The 17,500-nt window shown below is 45.3% G+C and overlaps 1 protein-coding gene across 2 annotated transcripts in view; it reads right to left on the bottom strand.

Annotated features, from left to right (window-relative positions):
* Positions 1-17,500, bottom strand: part of LOC109893811 (arf-GAP with SH3 domain, ANK repeat and PH domain-containing protein 3) — a 62,412-nt gene that overhangs the window by 18,868 nt on the left and 26,044 nt on the right. For both annotated transcript variants that reach the window (XM_031829200.1, XM_031829199.1), the window contains exons 7-15: positions 16,317-16,402; positions 15,790-15,865; positions 13,583-13,669; positions 13,231-13,340; positions 10,752-10,821; positions 6,971-7,058; positions 6,584-6,632; positions 940-1,106; positions 181-314 (exon numbers count right to left, since the gene is read on the bottom strand). In XM_031829200.1, the coding sequence (XP_031685060.1) occupies positions 181-314; positions 940-1,106; positions 6,584-6,632; positions 6,971-7,058; positions 10,752-10,821; positions 13,231-13,340; positions 13,583-13,669; positions 15,790-15,865; positions 16,317-16,402 (867 nt within the window). The remainder of the gene's footprint in view (positions 1-180; positions 315-939; positions 1,107-6,583; positions 6,633-6,970; positions 7,059-10,751; positions 10,822-13,230; positions 13,341-13,582; positions 13,670-15,789; positions 15,866-16,316; positions 16,403-17,500) is intronic.

The raw sequence follows: 17,500 nt of genomic DNA, 5'->3' as shown, positions 1-17,500 counted from the left end.
AGCTGTATAGGGACTAAACTTTCAGCGCATCAAATACCACATATCTAACCAAAGCCATTATCATAACTATAAACCAAGTTAGCATGCTGAGCCAAAGCCAAAGCAGAGCTCAGGAAACTAACGCTTGTTTAGAAATGGAGATGTGTGTGTGTATTGGGACTAAGACGGGGTCAACATTACTAGTAGTTCGGAGGTGCTGAGCATGTCCAGCGTGAGGGACTGGATCCTGGAGTAGTGGACTCCCAACTCCCTGTGGATCCCAGAACACTCTATACACGTCAGGATGCCCAGGTTAGTGGAGAGCCACGTGGGGTCTGTTGACAACACAGGGACAGAACATGAGGAGTACAGTTAACACTGGATTTACACTGAAGCAATAAGGCCCGAGGGGGTTTGGTATACGGCCAATACACCTGGGCTAAGGTCTGTTCTTAGGCACGACGCAATGGAATTAGAGCAGTAAAAATACATGTTTTGTCATACACATGGTATATTGTCTATTATAAACTGAGTGGTTCGAACTCTGAAAGCTGATTGGCTGACAGCAATTGTATATCAGACCGTATACCACAGGTATGACAAAAAAATGGACTGCTCTAATTACGTTGGTAACCAGTTTATAATAGCAATAAGGCACCTCAGGGGTTTGTGATATTTGTCCAATATACCACTGTATCCAGGCACTCCACGTTGAGTCGTGCATAAGAACAGCCCTTAGCCGTGGTATATTGGCCATATACCACACCCCCATGTTCCTTATTGCTTAAATACACCACGGCTGTCAGCCAAATCAACATTCAGGGCTCGAACCAACCAGCCCTACTGGCTGTGTCCTGATTCTCCACCCTTCTCTAAGTGTGGAGACAAGGACAAGAGCACATCCTAATGTCTTCCGATGAATCCTCCCACTGACTCCTGTCTCCTGTCCAGCAGTCTCACCGTGGGCTCCACAGTCGGCGCAGGCCTCGTTGCCGGGCATGTGTCTGAGCTCGGTGATGACTGCCCTGGCCAGCTCCTGCAGCCCGGAGTCCTGGAACTGCGGCTGGTCCCCTCCCAACACTGTGTTCAGGGCTTCCTCCTTACTGTTCTGCAGCACCGACACCCAACTGGGGGGGAGGAGGAGAGAGAGATTAAAACAATGCAATATAGTGTTTATACAGTTATGTATTGTAGTACAAGTCATTCTTTCTGGAAATGTCTTCCTGATTTTTTTATGGATCTACAACAACCGGTACACATGTTGCTGCCCCACGCTGCCGCCATGGGGCCGCCATTGGGCGGCAGCGTAGCCTAGTGGTTAGAGCGTTGGACTAGTAACCGGAAGGTTGCGAGTTCAAAACCCCCAAGCTGACAAGGTACAAATCTGTCGTTCTGCCCCTGAACAGGCAGTTAACCCACTGTTCCCAGGCAGTCATTGAAAATAAGAATGTGTTCTTAACTGACTTGCCTGGTTAAATAAAGGTACAATTAAAAATAAATAAAAAACTACTATGGTGGTCTACATTCTGCGCTTCAAAAGCACGGACTGCCCACATGATCGTCCTGTGTGCAGCTGTGTGTCTTTAACCCAAGTAGATAATTGTACCACTGAGAGCTTGGCACATTCACACTGCAGTAAACCTCCTTTCTCTTTCTCATCCCTCGCCTCAATTTTTCTTTATTTTTGTTGTTTTTGTTTCAGCTGACCCTCCCTCCTTCTTCTTCTCCTCCCCACAGACACAGATGACATCCGAAGGCTTGATCCTGAGGCCCACACAGAGAGAAGAGGAAGAGGGGCTCCCGAGTGGCGCAGCGTTCTAAGGCACTGCATCTCAGTGCTAGAGACGTCACTACAGACCCTGGTTCGATTCCAGGCTGTATCACAACCGGGCCGTGATTGGGAGTCCCATAGGGCGGTGCACAATTGGCCTAGTGTCGTTAGAGTTTGGCCGGTGTACGCAGTCATTGTAAATAGTATTTTTTTCTTAACTGACTTTCCTGGTTAAATAAAATCAAAAGAAGAGAGAAACCCCCTACTCAGCTCTGTACACTCCAGAGAGAGGTCCCAACCCAAACTAGCTCCCTCTCTCATGCAGTTGAGTTTCCACCTCATTTTGTGGCCAGTAAGCTTGATGCCCTCAATCTCACACAAATTATCAATGAACCTACCAGGTACCACCCCAAAGCCGTAAACACGGGCACCCTCATAGATATCATCCTAACCAACTTGCCCTCTAAATACACCTCTGTTGTTTTCAACCAAGATCTCAGCAATCACTGCCTCATTGCCTGCATCCGTAATGTGTCAGCGGTCAAACGACCTCCACTCATCACCGTCAAAAGCTCCCTGAAACACTTCAGCGAGCAGGCCTTTCTAATCGACCTGGCCCGGGTATCCTTGAAGGATATTGACCTCATCCCATCATGCCTGGTTATTATTTTTTTTAAATGCCTTCCTCACCACCTTAAATAAACATGCCCCATTCAAGAAATTTAGAACCAGGAACAGATATAGCCCTTGGTTCTCTCCAGACCCGACTGCCCTTAACCAACACAAAAACATCCTATGGCATTCTGCATTAGCATCAAACAGCCCCCGTGATATGCAACTTTTCAGGGAAGCTAGAAACCAATATACACAGGCAGTTAGAAAAGCCAAGGCTAGCTTTTTCAAGCAGAAATTTGCTTCCTGCAACACAAACGCAAAAAAGTTCTGGGACACTGTAAAGTCCATAGAGAATAAGAACACCTCCTCCCAACTGCCCACTGCACTGAGGATAGGAAACTCTGTCACCACCGATAAATCCACTATAATTGAACATTTCAATAAGCATTTACGGCTGGCCATGCTTTCCACCTGGCTACCCCTACCCCGGGCAACAGCACTGCACCCCCCACAGCAACTCGCCCAAGCCTTCCCCACTTCTCCTTCTCCCAAATCCAGTCAGCTGATGTTCTGAAAGAGCTGCAAAATCTGGACCCCTAACAAATCAGCCGGGCTAGACAATCTGGACCTTTTCTTTCTAAAATTATCTAGTCTATTCAACCTCTCTTTCGTGTCATCTGAGATTCCCAGCTGCGGTCATCCCCCTCTTCAAAGGAGGGGACACTCTTGACCCAAACTGCTACAGACCTATACCTATCCTACCCTGTCTTTCCAAGGTCTTCGAAAGCCAAGTCAACAAACAGATTACCGACCATTTCGAATCCCACCGCACCTTCTCCGCTATGCAATCCGGTTTCAGAGCTGGTCATGGGTGCACCTCAGCCACGCTCAAGGTCCTAAACGATATCTTAACCGCCATCGATAAGAAACAATACTGTGCAGCCATATTCATTGACTTGGCCAAGGCAATCAACTCTGTCTATCACCACATGCTCATCGGCAGACTCGATAGCCTTGGTTTCTCAAATGATTGCCTGGCCTGGTTCACCATCTACTTCTCTGATAGAGTTCAGTGTGTCAAATCGGAGGGCCTGTTGTTCGGGCCTCTGGCAGTCTCTATGGGGGTGCCACAGGGTTCAATTCTTGGGCCGACTCTCTTCTCTGTATACATCAATGATGTTGCTCTTGTGTGCTGGTGAGTCTCTGATCCACCTCTACGCAGACGACACCATTCTGTATACATCTGGCCCTTCTTTGGACACTGTTAACAACCCTCCAGACAAGCTTCAATGCCATACAACTCTCCTTCCGTGGCCTCCAATTGCTCTTAAATACAAGTAAAACTAAATGCATGCTCTTCAACCCATCGCTGCCTGCACCTGCCCGCCCGTCCAACATCACTACTCTGGACGGCTCTGACTTAGAATACGTGGACAACTACAAATACTTAGGTGTCTGGTTAGACTGTAAACTCTCCTTCCAGACCCATATCAAACATCTCCAATCCAAAGTTAAATCTAGAATTGGCTTCCTATTTCGCAACAAAGCATCCTTCACTCATGCTGCCAAACATACCCTTGTAAAACTGCCCATCCTACCGATCCTCGACTTCGGCGACGTCATTTACAAAATAGCCTCCAATACCCTACTCAATAAATTGGATGCAGTCTATGCCATCCGTTTTGTCACCAAAGCCCCACATACTACCCATCACTGCGACCTGTACGCTTACATTCGCTGGCACTTGCTTCATACTCGTCGCCAAACCCACTGGCTCCAGGTCATCTACAAGAGCCTGCTAGGTAAAGTCCCCCCTTATCTCAGCTCGCTGGTCACCATACCAGCACCCACCAGTAGCACGCACTCCAGCAGGTATATCTCTCTGGTCACCCCCAAAACCAATTCTTTCTTTGGCCACCTCTCCTTCCAGGTCTCTGTTGCCAATGACTGGAACGAACTACAAAAATCTCTGAAACTGGAAACACTTATCTCCCTCACTAGCTTTAAGCACCAGCTGTCAGAGCAGCTCACAGATTACTGCACCTGTACATAGCCCATCTATAATTTAGCCCAAACAACTACCTCTTCCCCTACTGTATTTATTTATTTATTTAGCTCTTTTGCACCCCATTATTTCTACTTCTCTACTTTGCACATTCTTCCACTGCAAATCTACCATTCCCGTGTTTTACTTGCTATATTGTATTTACTTCATCACCATGGCCTTTTTTTGCCTTCACCTCCCTTATCTCACCTCATTTGCTCACATTCTATATAGACTTATTTTTCTACTGTATTATTGACTGTATGTTTGTTTTACTCCATGTGTAACTCTGTGTTGTTGTATGTCTCAAACGGCTTTGCTTTATCTTGGCCAGGTCGCAATTGTAAATGAGAACTTGTTCTCAACTTGCCTACCTGGTTAAATAAGGGTGAAATAAAAAATAAATAAAAAAATAGTGGTGGCAGCATCATGTTATGGGGATGTTTCTCATCGTCAGGGACTGGGGCACTTATCAGGATAGAAGAGAAGATGAATCGAGAAATGTATATAAAAGTCCTTGAAGCAAATCTACTGCCCTCTGCAAGAAAGCTGAAATTGGGAAAGAAGTTCACCTTTCAACATGACAACGACCTGAAGCACACAGCCAAAGCTACAGTGGAGTGGCTAAGGAATAAAAAGGTAAATATCCTTGAGTGACCCAGTCAGAGCTCCGACCTAAATCCAATCGAAAATGTGTGGCACGACTTGAAGATTGCTGTCCAAGGAACTTGAAAGTACAGTTTTGTAAAGAATGGTCAAATATTGCCTAATCTAGGTGCGCTAGAGCGCTATCCCAAAGGCAATCACAGCTGTAATTGCTGCCAAAGGTGCTTCCACCAGGTATTAACTCAGGTGGGTGGAGACTTATCCAATTGTGATGTTTCAGTTTTGTATTTTTAATACAGTCCCCCCCCCCCCCACACAAAAAAAAATTGCCTTGAAAGTCTGGTGTGTCGATGAGTGGGAAAACATGCATTATTTAAAATGCATGAAACTCTGAGGCAATGACAAAGGAGAAAAAAATTCACAGAGGTGTGGACTTTCTATAGGCACTGTATGTTGAAGAGGGTGGGGCTCAAGCTGCATCCCTGTCTCACCCCACGGCGCCAATTTTAACAGCACACGTCTTGTCCGTATGTTTTCATTCTACCTATCTCGGTATCTTTTTCTCTTTCTCTTTCTGAAAGAAACATATTGTATCTCTTTCTGAAAGAAGATCTACTTTGTATTCGTTCCTCTCTCTGAAATAAATACTATATTGTAATCTTTTCCTATTTTTGAATGGAATTTCTCTCTCTTTCTAAATGACACAGTCACTGTCCTTATCTACACCTCAGTGTATCTGGAACAATGCTTGTATAGAATCTAGGAGGGATGTCAGTGTATATGGAACAATCATAGAAATTGAAGGAATAGAACGGGCTTGGAACCTTTAACCCTGGCAATTTGACTGGGTACATGGGTACACTCGCAATAGCTGCCTGTTATTGTGATGCAACAATTTCCATGGTAATGTAGAATGTTTATCCAAATTATGTTAATTGATGTGGCTCATGCAATGGAAATATTTTCGTAGTCAGTTGAGGTGATTCAACAAATCACCGTACAGATTGATGGGTACACTTGCTTTTACTTCCTGCTTTGCTCCTATGGGTACATAGCATTGGCTGCCAGTCCTCCCATTATGCCACCATTGACTTGAATGGGGATGCCCGTTCTATTCATTAAAATTATATGGGAACAATGCTTGTATAGAAACAAGGAGGGATTCCAGTGTATTTAGAACAATGCTTGTATAGAAGAGGAGGGATTCCAGTGCATTTAGAACAATGCTTGTATAGAAACAAGGAGGGATTCCAGGGTATTTAGAACAATGCTTGTATAGAAACAAGGAGGGATTCCAGTGTATTTAGAACAATGCTTGTATAGAAGAGGAGGGATTCCAGTGCATTTAGAACAATGCTTGTATAGAAACAAGGAGGGATTCCAGTGTATTTAGAACAATGCTTGTATAGAAACAAGGAGGGATTCCAGTGTATTTAGAACAATGCTTGTATAGAAACAAGGAGGGATTCCAGTGTATTTAGAACAATACTTGTATAGAAGAGGAGGGATTCCAGTGCATTTAGAACAATACTTGTATAGAAGAGGAGGGATTCCAGTGCTCTGCTTACATCATGCATTCCTGCTCGTCCTCAGCTTGGAAATGGTACGTCCGATTATCTGGAGAGAGGAATGATAGGTGTGAATTTAGAGGGACAGGAGAGGAAAGAGAGAGGAGGACAACAGAGAGAGAGAGTGCAGTAGGCTACATTCCGAGGGATACATGCAAGGGGAAAACCTGATCCACAGACACAGAGAGAGGATCGGTTGAGGGAGACTCGTCTCTCTGCACCGTCTTTCCATTACATACACAGGCTCAGACACACACACACACACACACACACACACACACACACACACACACACACAGGCAAATGCACTTGCACACAGCTCAGACCATAGTTATGTGGAGAAAGGTGAGAGGTCAGTGGTGAGAGGTCAAGGAGGGGTGAACCTACGTGTGACCAGGTCAAAGGTCCTCCTCTCATCGGGGTTGGGGCGCACCTGACAGGTCAGGAGGTTGAGCTTCGCCGGTGGTCGGTTGATCTGTGGAACCAACGACACTGGGGTCAATTCCCACTCTAGGGCTGACCCAAACTTTACTACGCTGGCTGAGATGCTAGCTTTTCACATCATCTTTTCCAGAATGGTCCCAACAACTATGGAATACAGTGCATTCGGGAAGTGTTCAGGCCCCTTCACTTTTTCCACATTTTGTTACGTTACAGCCTTATTCTAAAATGGATCCAATATATGTTTTTTCTCATCAATCTACACACAGTATTCCATAATTACAAAGCAAAAACAGGTTCATACATTTTTGCAAATGTATAAAATAATATAACTGAAATATCACATTTACATAAGTATTCAGACCCTTTACTTACTACTTTGTTAAAGCACAGCCTCAAGTCTTCTTGGGTAGGACACAACAAGCTTGGCACACCTGTATTTGGGGAGTTTCTCCCATTCTTCTCTGGAGATCCTCTCACCTCCGTCAGGTTGGAGCTATTTTCAGGTCTCTCCAGAGATGTTAGATCGGGTTCAAATCCGGGCTCTGGCTGGACCACTCAAGGACATTCAGAGACTTGTCCCAAAGCCACTCCTGCGTTGTCTTCTCTGTGTGCTTAGGGTCGTTGTCCTGTTGGAAGGTGAACCTGGAGCAGGATTTCATCAAGGATCTCTCTGTACTTTGCTCCGTTCATCTTTCCCTCGATCCTGACTAGTCTCCCAGGCCCTGTCTCAAAAAAAACATCCCCACAGCATGATGCTGCCACCACCATGCTTCAACGTAGGGATGGTATTGGCCAGGTGATTAGCGGTGCCTGGTTTCCTCCAGAAATTCAGGCCAAATTCAGGCCAAAGAGTTCAATCTTGGTGTCTCTTGGCAAACTCCAAGCAGGCTGTCGTGCCTTTTACTGAGGAGTGGCTGCCGTCTAGCCCCTCTACCATAAAGGCTGGATTGGTGGAGTGCTGCAGAGATGGTTTTCCTTCTGGAAGTTCCTCCCATCTCCACAGAGGAACTCTGGAGCTCTGTCAGAGTGACCATCGGGTTCTTGGTCACCGTGCTTCTACAGCCGATTGCTCAGAGCTGGCCGGGTGACCAGCTCTGGGAAGAGTCCTAGTGGTTCCAAATTTCTTCCATTTAAGAATTGTGGAGGCCACAGTGTTCTTGGGACCTACAATGCTGCAGAAATGTGTTGGTACTCTTCCCCAGATCTATGCCTCAACACAATCCTGTCTCGGACCTCTACAGACAAAAAACGTTGTAGAAACATCTCAAGGATGATCAATGGCAACAGGATGCACCTGAACTCAATTGTGAGTCTCATAGCAAAGGGTCTGACTACTTATGTAAATATGGTATTTTTTTAAAGAAAATTTGCACAAAAAAAAATTCCCGCGTTTTTGCTTTGTCATTAAGGGGTAATGTGTAGATTGATGCAGAAAATATATATTTTATATACATTTTAGAACAAGGCTGTAACGTAACAAAATGTGAAATTAGTGAAGGGGTCTGAATACTTTCAGAGCATTACTAGGGCAGCCCAGTCCAGCCTGGCTTAACTATAGTACATTTCAAGAGCATCAGCAACCTGGCGACTAGGGCTGTCCCCAACAAAAATCTTGGTCAACAAAGAGTCGTCTGTTCGACCAATCGACTGATTGAAATATAGGCCTAAGTAAGTGGCGGTATTAAGACTAAACAGGAAGCGTTCTCAGGCCTACAGCTCGATGGTGGTTACACAAGGCTGCTATACAAAGGGTACTAATGACAGTGACATGACTTATTATTATAATGACGGTCATAATAATAGATAGCAATAAGGAGATCAAGGAAAAAGGAGGGTTATTATTATTATAAATAAAATTATAAAACGGACAATTTGAAACAATGATAAATACATTTTGGATTGGACACACCTAATCATTCAAGGGTTTTTCTTTATTTTTACTATTGTCATTGTAGAAAAATAGTGAAGACATCAAAACTATGAAATAACATGTACGGAATCATGTAGTAACCAAAAAAAGTGTTTAAAAAAATTAATATATATTTGAGATTTTAGCCACTCTTTGCCTTGATGACAGCTTTGCACACTTGACATTCTCTCAGCCAGCTTCACCTGTAATGCTTTTCCAACAGTCTTGAAGGAGTCCCACATATGCTGAGCACAAAAAAGTTTTAACATCAAAATATATTTTATATTTCAGATTCTAAGTAGCCACTCTTTGCCTTGATGACAGCTTTGCACACGCTTGACATTCTCTCAACCAGATTCATTAATTAACAGGTGTACCAATCAGTTGTGTTGTGACAAGGTAGGGGTGGTATACAGAAGATAGCCCTATTTGGTAACAGACCAAGTCCATATTATGGCAAGAACAGCTCAAATAAGCAAAGAGAAATGACAGTCCATCATTACTGTAACACATGAAGGTAAGTCAATAAGTAAAATTAAGAACTTTTCATGGATATTGGACCAGTGGAAATCTGTCCTTTGGTCTGATGAGTCCAAATTTTAGATTTTTGTTTCCAACCACCGTGTCTTTGTGAGACGCAGATTATTGTAGGTGAAGCATGGAGGAGGAGGTGAGATGGTGTGGGGGTGCTTTGCTGGTGATACTGACTGTGATTTATTTAGAATTCAAGGCACATTTAACCAGCATGGCTACCACAGCATTCTGCAGCGATACGCCATCCCATCTGGTTTGCGCTTAGTGAGACTATCATTTGTTTTTCAACAGGACAATGACCCAAAACACACCTCCAGGCTATGTAAGGGTTATTTGACAAGAAGGAGTGATGGAGTGCTGCATCAGATTACCTAGCCTCCACAATCACCCAACCTCAAACCAATTGAGATGTTTTGGGATGAGTTGGACCGCAGAGTGGCGGAAAAAGCAGGCCACAAGTGCTCAGCATATGTGGGAACTCCTTCAAGACTGTTGGAAAAGCATTACAGGTGAAGCTGGTTGAGAGAATGCCAAGAGTTTACAAAGCTGTCATCAAGGCAAAGGGCGGCTACTTTGAAGAACCTAAAATATAACATATTTTGATTTGTTGACCACTTTTTTGGTTTCTACATGATTCCATATGTGGTTTCCTCTATCCTCTCTTTTCTTAGACAATTAAGGCAAGGGCTAACTCTGCTGCTGCTTCCGCCTCATTCTCAACACCAATATGCTGGTTAACTTTCCTATTATGCACATAGCAACATGGTCTAGGAAAAAAATGCCAATTCAACAGCGCACTGATGTGTTTCAGAACCACGGACGGCGACCACTATCCAACGCGGGAGAAAGTGGATGTTATAAAATAATATTTTTTATTTATTTATGAACCATTGTTCATACATAATATAACCATATACATGTTTAGTAGCACATGTCTTAGAGTGATGGACTGTTCCATCCCCACGTACTCCACAATTGATCAGTCCACTCAGACAGGCACCAATCAGACAGGTGTCGTGTACACCATGAATGTATTTTTTTCATAATTTTTGCTACTGCTCGACTAAAGAAATCTCAGTTGACTAACAGCCTGTCGACCAAACAATCGACCCGTCAACTAAATGGGGTTAGCCCTGTTGGCGACTGATTTAAAGTTACAGGTAGTCAGGTATACACTAGTTTGAGGATTACTTTTGGCACTGAGCTTTACTGTATGGTTTATATACTGTATTGGGTACAGGATATGAGAGTTGAATGAGATGTCAACTAAAAGAGTCTCACCGTGCTGTGAGAGATGGTCAGACAGCCGTACTTGACACCACACTTCCTCTTCTGCCACACCTTCCTAATCCTGGATGGATGGGAGGGGAGGGAGGGAGGGAGGGAGGGAGGGAGGGAGGGAGGGAGGGAGGGAGGGAGGGAGGGAGGGAGGGAGGGAGGGAGGGAGGGAGGGAGGGAGGGAGGGAGGGAGGGAGGGAGGGAGGGAGGGAGGGAGGGAGGGAGGGGAGGGATGGTTTGGGAGTGAGTGAGTGAGTGAGTGAGTGAGTGAGTGAGTGAGTGAGTGAGTGAGGGGAGACAGAGCGTGAGAGAGAGAGGGAGAGACTCAGACCACATTCTAAGTCAGGTATAACTTACTGTATATCTACAGTACCATCAAGCTTACTCATCATATCTAGGAATACAAGTTTGTTTCCCCAACTGACTCACATCCCCCCTATGTTATCACACTGTAATCTAACGCTCTGAGAACGAGGAGAGAACAGGGGAGAGGGGCTGGAATGGAGACATAGGCCTGTTTTAGACTTCCAGGCTACCCCTCTCTCTCTTTCTTTCTCCTCTCTCTTTAATCTCTTTCCCTTTCTCTCCTATCCCTCTCCCTTTTCTTTCACTCTCTTTCTCTCTCTCCTCTCTTTCTCTCTGCATGACATGGGTTAGCTGGAGTAGCTGGATCCACTCATCCAGCCAGGCCTCTTCGCCAGGATCCAAACCCCAGAATAATGAAGACCAGCTGGGGCTGACATAGCACTGTGCCCCCACCCCTCCCTCCCAGCCTCTCCATAATTTCACGCTCCACCATGCTACAGACCCTAACCCTGCTGAGGCCTAACCCTGCTGAGTCCTAACCTTAACCCTGACCCTGCTGAGGCCTAACCTTAACCCTAACCCTGCTGAGGCCTAACCTTAACCCTAACCCTGCTGAGGCCTAACCTTAACCCTAACCCTGCTGAGGCCTAACCTTAACCCTAACCCTGCTGAGGCCTAACCTTAACCCTAACCCTGCTGAGGCCTAACCTTAACCCTAACCCTGCTGAGGCCTAACCCTGCTGAGGCCTAACCCTGCTGAGGCCTAACCTTAACCCTAACCCTGCTGAGGCCTAACCTTAACCCTAACCCTGCTTAGGCCTAACCCTGCTGAGGCCTAACCTTAACCCTAACCCTGCTGAGGCCTAACCCTGCTGAGGCCTAACCCTGCTGAGGCCTAACCTTAACCCTAACCCTGCTGAGGCCTAACCCTGCTGAGGCCTAACCTTAACCCTAACCCTGCTGAGGCTTAACCTTAACCCTAACCCTGCTGAGGCCTAACCCTGCTGAGGCCTAACCATAACCCTGCTAAGGCCTAACCTTAACCCTAACCCTGCTGAGGCCTAACCTTAACCCTAACCCTGCTGAGGCCTAACCTTAACCCTAACCCTGCTGAGGCCTAACCTTAACCCTAACCCTGCTGAGGCCTAACCTTAACCCTAACCCTGCTGAGGCCTAACCCTGCTGAGGCCTAACCTTAACCCTAACCCTGCTGAGGCCTAACCCTGCTGAGGCCTAACCCTGCTGAGGCCTAACCTTAACCCTAACCCTGCTGAGGCCTAACCCTGCTGAGGCCTAACCCTGCTGAGGCCTAACCTTAACCCTAACCCTGCTGAGGCCTAACCCTGCTGAGGCCTAACCTTAACCTTAACCCTGCTGAGGCCTAACCTTAACCCTAACCCTGCTGAGGCCTAACCCTGCTGAGGCCTAACCATAACCCTGCTAAGGCCTAACCTTAACCCTAACCCTGCTGAGGCCTAACCTTAACCCTAACCCTGCTGAGGCCTAACCCTGCTGAGGCCTAACCCTGCTGAGGCCTAACCTTAACCCTAACCCTGCTGAGGCCTAACCCTGCTGAGGCCTAACCCTGCTGAGGCCTAACCCTAACCCTGCTGAGGCCTAACCTTAACCCTAACCCTGCTGAGGCCTAACCTTAACCCTAACCCTGCTCAGGACGATTTTTACTTGGAGAAGTCTAAGAGATATCTGACTCCGACTCATCATCAAGTCCAAACTTCCGTGATAGTTCAATGGTTAATCTCGTCCATACCTGTACTCGTCACAACCATAAAACAGCCTGTGGAATCCTAGCCTAGTTCCGGGTCGGTTTGTGCCGTCTTGCCAAATCCAATGTGTGCTAGCTTATCATATAGCGCTGCCACCCTTAAACTCGCCTGACTGGGCTTGAACCACGGTCCTCTGTCTCACCGACACGTGACTGCCCGCTTGACAACATAAAAACCAGTTGAGCTATAGAAAAGGATCCAATTCGATAGCACCACTGGCAACATTTCAAGCTGGCTGTGAAGTGAGCTCACAGCACGCTCTAATCTCCGTTACACAGGCTAAAAGAATCCTCCTATTGGGGTTAATGCTGGAAGTGAAGCCTTGTGTGTTTTCAGTACACGGTCAATATATATTTTTATCAGTATATTCCCCAATCTCCACACAGACTCACCCGTCACTCCTCTTCTGTAGGAAGCCTGACTTCTCCGTACCATACTTCTTGTTGCCTTGAGGCTGGTGGATGCTGTAGCCGTTACCAGAGTTCTTTCTGGTCAGGTACTCCTGGGACAAAACGAGAGAAAAATGCTTTATTACAAAATAGATTGACTATGTTTAGTTGAAAAGATACCCGTTTAAATTTTTTTTTTTACCACCAACAAGGGTTGTGTTCATTAGGGCAAGTAATGGAAAATGTTTAAAGCATTTTCCTACGGGAAATTAACACCTCTTATTGGACAAGCCCAGGTCATTTCCCCTCTCTGTTTCGGTCAGTTTACTTCCGTTTGGTGCCTAATGAACAGTACCTCTTTCCCCTCCATCTGTAGCAGCAGTCTTAGGGAGTCTCGTAGCTGAGAGAGCTGTCTCACCTCTTCATCCTGGTCCTGACGCACCTACACACACACACACACACACACACACACACACACACACACACACACACAAGACAGATCAGCTTGCTAGCTGAATGCAATCTACTGTAGCTAATATATAAACAGACACTGATTTGGCTAATGTATTGGGAGCATTTGGAGGGAGTTGCTGGTGCACTAGCTTTTGACAACACCAACTGGGATGGGTAGCTTTGCTGATATGTTCCCAATCAATGGGTGTGGACAGCAATTAAACCAAGCTTTGCATAATGTTGCAAAATAAAGTGTAACAGAGCATCGTAGAACAGTCTTTGTGTTTCTGGGTCCCCATCTTAGCCTGGTCCCATATCAATTTGTGCTGTCTTGCCAAATCAAACAGGATAACAACACAAAAACATTTAGGTGAACCGTGAAAAACAGGTTCCAACAGGTTTCTTTTCCAGAATTCTTCCTTGAACCTGAGAAACAGAGTGCCCGAGCTTACCCCTTTTCCAACCATGAAGAGCAAGAAGAACCACCGACACTCTCATTAAACTCAAGTGTCCATTACTAACACTGTGCTTGATATGATAGAGAGAGTGAGTGTGTGTGTGTGTGTGAGAGAGAGAGAGAGAGAGAGCAACTAGGTCAGTAAACCACTAGGTTGGACCAGGCTCAGCATAACCACCACAACATGTCATTTAAGGTGGACCAGGCTCAGCATAACCACCACACCATGTCATTTAAGGTGGACCAGGCTCAGCATAACCACCACAACATGTCATTTAAGTTGGACCAGGCTCAGCATAACCACCACAACATGTCATTTAAGGTGGGCCAGGCTCAGCATAACCAACACACCATGTCATTTAAGCTGCTGCTCCAGTTTCAACTGTTCTGCCTGCGGCTATGGAATCCTGACCTGTTCACCGGACATGCTACCTGCCCTAGACCTGCTGTTTTCAACTCTCTAGAGACAGCAGGAGCAGTAGAGATACTCTTAATGATCAGCTATGAAAACCCAACTGACATTTACTCCTGAGGTGCTGACTTGCTGCACCCTCAACAACTAATGTGATTATTATTATTTGACCCTGCTGATCATATATGAACATTTGAACATCTTGGCCATGTTCTGTTATAATCTCCACCCCGCACAGTCAGAAGAGGACTGGCCACCCCTCATAGACTGGTTCCTCTCTAGGTTTCTTCCTATGTTTTGGACTTTCTAGGGAGTTTTTCTTAGCCACTGTGCTTCTACACCTGCATGGCTTACTGTTTGGGGTTTTAGGCTGGGTTTCTGTTCAGCACTTTGAAATATCAGCTGATGCACAAAGGGCTATATAAATAAATTTGATTTGATTTAAAGTGGACCAGGTTCAGCATAACCACCACACCATGCCATTAAATACTTCCACACCACTGCCATGTAACCTTGACAACCATAACCGGTATTGAGTGATAGTCTCCTGGTTTGGCAGTTGGGGGATATGGGCTGGAAAATGTAAGCTTTGTCTGGTTTGTAAAACCTGTCTAGGCGATTATAGCGTAAGGGCCCGTACTTCCAATAAAATTGATGAATAATTTCGGTTTCCCTTTCGGGAATGAAGGGGCAGTTATAGGAATTTCATCAAATAGTGGACAGACCGTGGGTTGGGAAAGTCTGGGAGGAGAGATGAGGTTGAGGTTTGTCTGCGATGCATAATCTGTTAGTGTCTGTACAGGACTTCAGTAGCAGCTGATGACTAAGGTCCAGTTGGAGTTGGTAGTTTGTGTGTGTGTGTGTGTCTGTGTTTGTTTGTTTGTTTGTTTGTTTGTTTGTTTGTTTGTTTGTGTGTGTGTGTGTGTGTGTGTGTGTGTGTGTGTGTGTGTGTGTGTGTGTGTGTGTGTGTGTGGTGTGTGTGTGTCAGACAGACAGACAGACAGACAGACAGACAGACAGACAGACAGACAGACAGACAGACAGACAGACAGACAGACAGACAGACAAAACATATAGGTTGTTACTACCATGTGCACCGATGTAGCCAGCTTCTCCACAAAGGGACTAAGGTCCAGTTGGAGTTGGTAGTTAGTGTGTGTGTGGTGTGTCAGGCAGACAGGTAGGTAGACAGACAGACAGACAGACAGACAGACAGACAAAACATATCTGTTGTTACTACCATGTGCACCGATGTAGCCAGCTTCTCCACAAAGGGACTAAGGTTCTCGGCAGCTTTCAAGCCGTCCTGGAAAAAACTGAGATGATACAACAATACTGAGTCATTGGTGGATGTCGACCATAACACTCAGGTACACCAGCCAAAAACAAACACACACACACACACACACGTAGAACACATATAACATACGCAACAAAATTGTTAAGTAGCAAGTGGCAATACCTAGTAAAAGGAAGCCAAAACCCAAACAGCCACAACATTTGACACCAGAAACCACAGTAACATTCCTGTGGTAAGATCTTGGTGCTGTTACTATGAGTAGTAGCTGGGAGATATGAAAGCCATACGCTTCCCATAAGGCCAAATGAGTACTCTTACGATTCACACTATAGGACCAACCAGAGCCGTACTGTCTTTGACATTTTCTGAAAACGTTTTCCTTTGACTATAACCAGGCCAGTGCAGTACAGCTCGGCTTGGCTCAGTAGCGTGAAAAAGGGGCATTAAACCATAAAAGGAGAAATTACTTGAGCTGGGCCTGGAAGTACTTGATGAGACTCTGGAGCAGGTCTGGACCCTGACGTACCCTCAGCTCCTGGATCTTCAGTAGATACTGGAAAAACCAGAGGACGTAGTACTGGATTAGTAACCATGGTTACAGAGCTGGTTTCAGGTTCAGAAACGGTCACCCTGGTTATAAACCGTTGGGTATCATTTTAGTGATTCAACCAGTCACTCATTAAATCACGGTAGGAGAAATGTACTGTCTGTTCAGGAAAAACTCCTGGTCTTAGTTGTAGCCTGTAACTTGGGCCCAGAGTTTTTCCTGGTCAGGACACATGGGCAGGAAAAATGCTGGACTTTCATATGAACAAGTCTCTTGTGCCATAGACAATATGAATACTCGGGACATAGTCTAAACATGACATAGAACAGTTTCAGGGTGTGTTTTTCCCTGATCCATTTTTTAACTGTTTGAAGGGTTTTAAATGTTGCTTTAAAAGGAAAATGCCTTGGTGAGAGCCAGCTGTAGGAGCTCTCTGATGCTTTTGGAAGGAATGACTGCCGTCTACTGTGTCTCTGCTCCATAAAGCCTTGTTTAAAGCTGTCTGTCTGCAGCTGTGCGGGGTCATGTTTATGATGCACCAAATGGGGCAAAATGGACTGAAACAGCCCACTGGGCAAAAACTGGTAGAATCAACATAATTTCATTTCCACATCATTTCAATCAAAACAAAATCAGTGTGATGATGTTGAATCAACGTTGAAAACAGATTGAATTTGCAAAAAGTAAATCAACGTAAAGACTGTTTTTTACCCAATTGTTATGCTAAATCCAATGACATGGTGACGACTCAACCAAATGTAAATCAAAACTAGACGTTGAACTGACGTTTGTGCCCAGTAGAAGGGATGTTCAACCTCGACTTATCCAAAAACGTATTTTCGTTTTCAGTTGCATGTTTTCAAATGTTTTCTGTTGTGTGCCATAACGAACATGACCCAGACAAGGACCACGGAGAAGAGAGGGAATTCTCCTCCTCTACTCCTCCACCCATCTCAGCAGCTGGCCTCACAGAGAGAGTCCAACTGAAGAGTAAATTCCCCTATGCTTGTAAAGTGTAACTGTGGACTTGAACTTTAACTGAGCTTAGCATTGGTTTCAGTGCCATTTCCAATCTGTGCTGCACATTTTACATTTCACAGTCTA

Source organism: Oncorhynchus kisutch, linkage group LG7, assembly GCF_002021735.2.
Source record: "Oncorhynchus kisutch isolate 150728-3 linkage group LG7, Okis_V2, whole genome shotgun sequence".
Lineage (NCBI taxonomy): Eukaryota > Metazoa > Chordata > Actinopteri > Salmoniformes > Salmonidae > Oncorhynchus > Oncorhynchus kisutch.
Note: the sequence above shows the minus strand (reverse complement) of the source record. Positions and strands in the feature narration are given on the sequence as shown.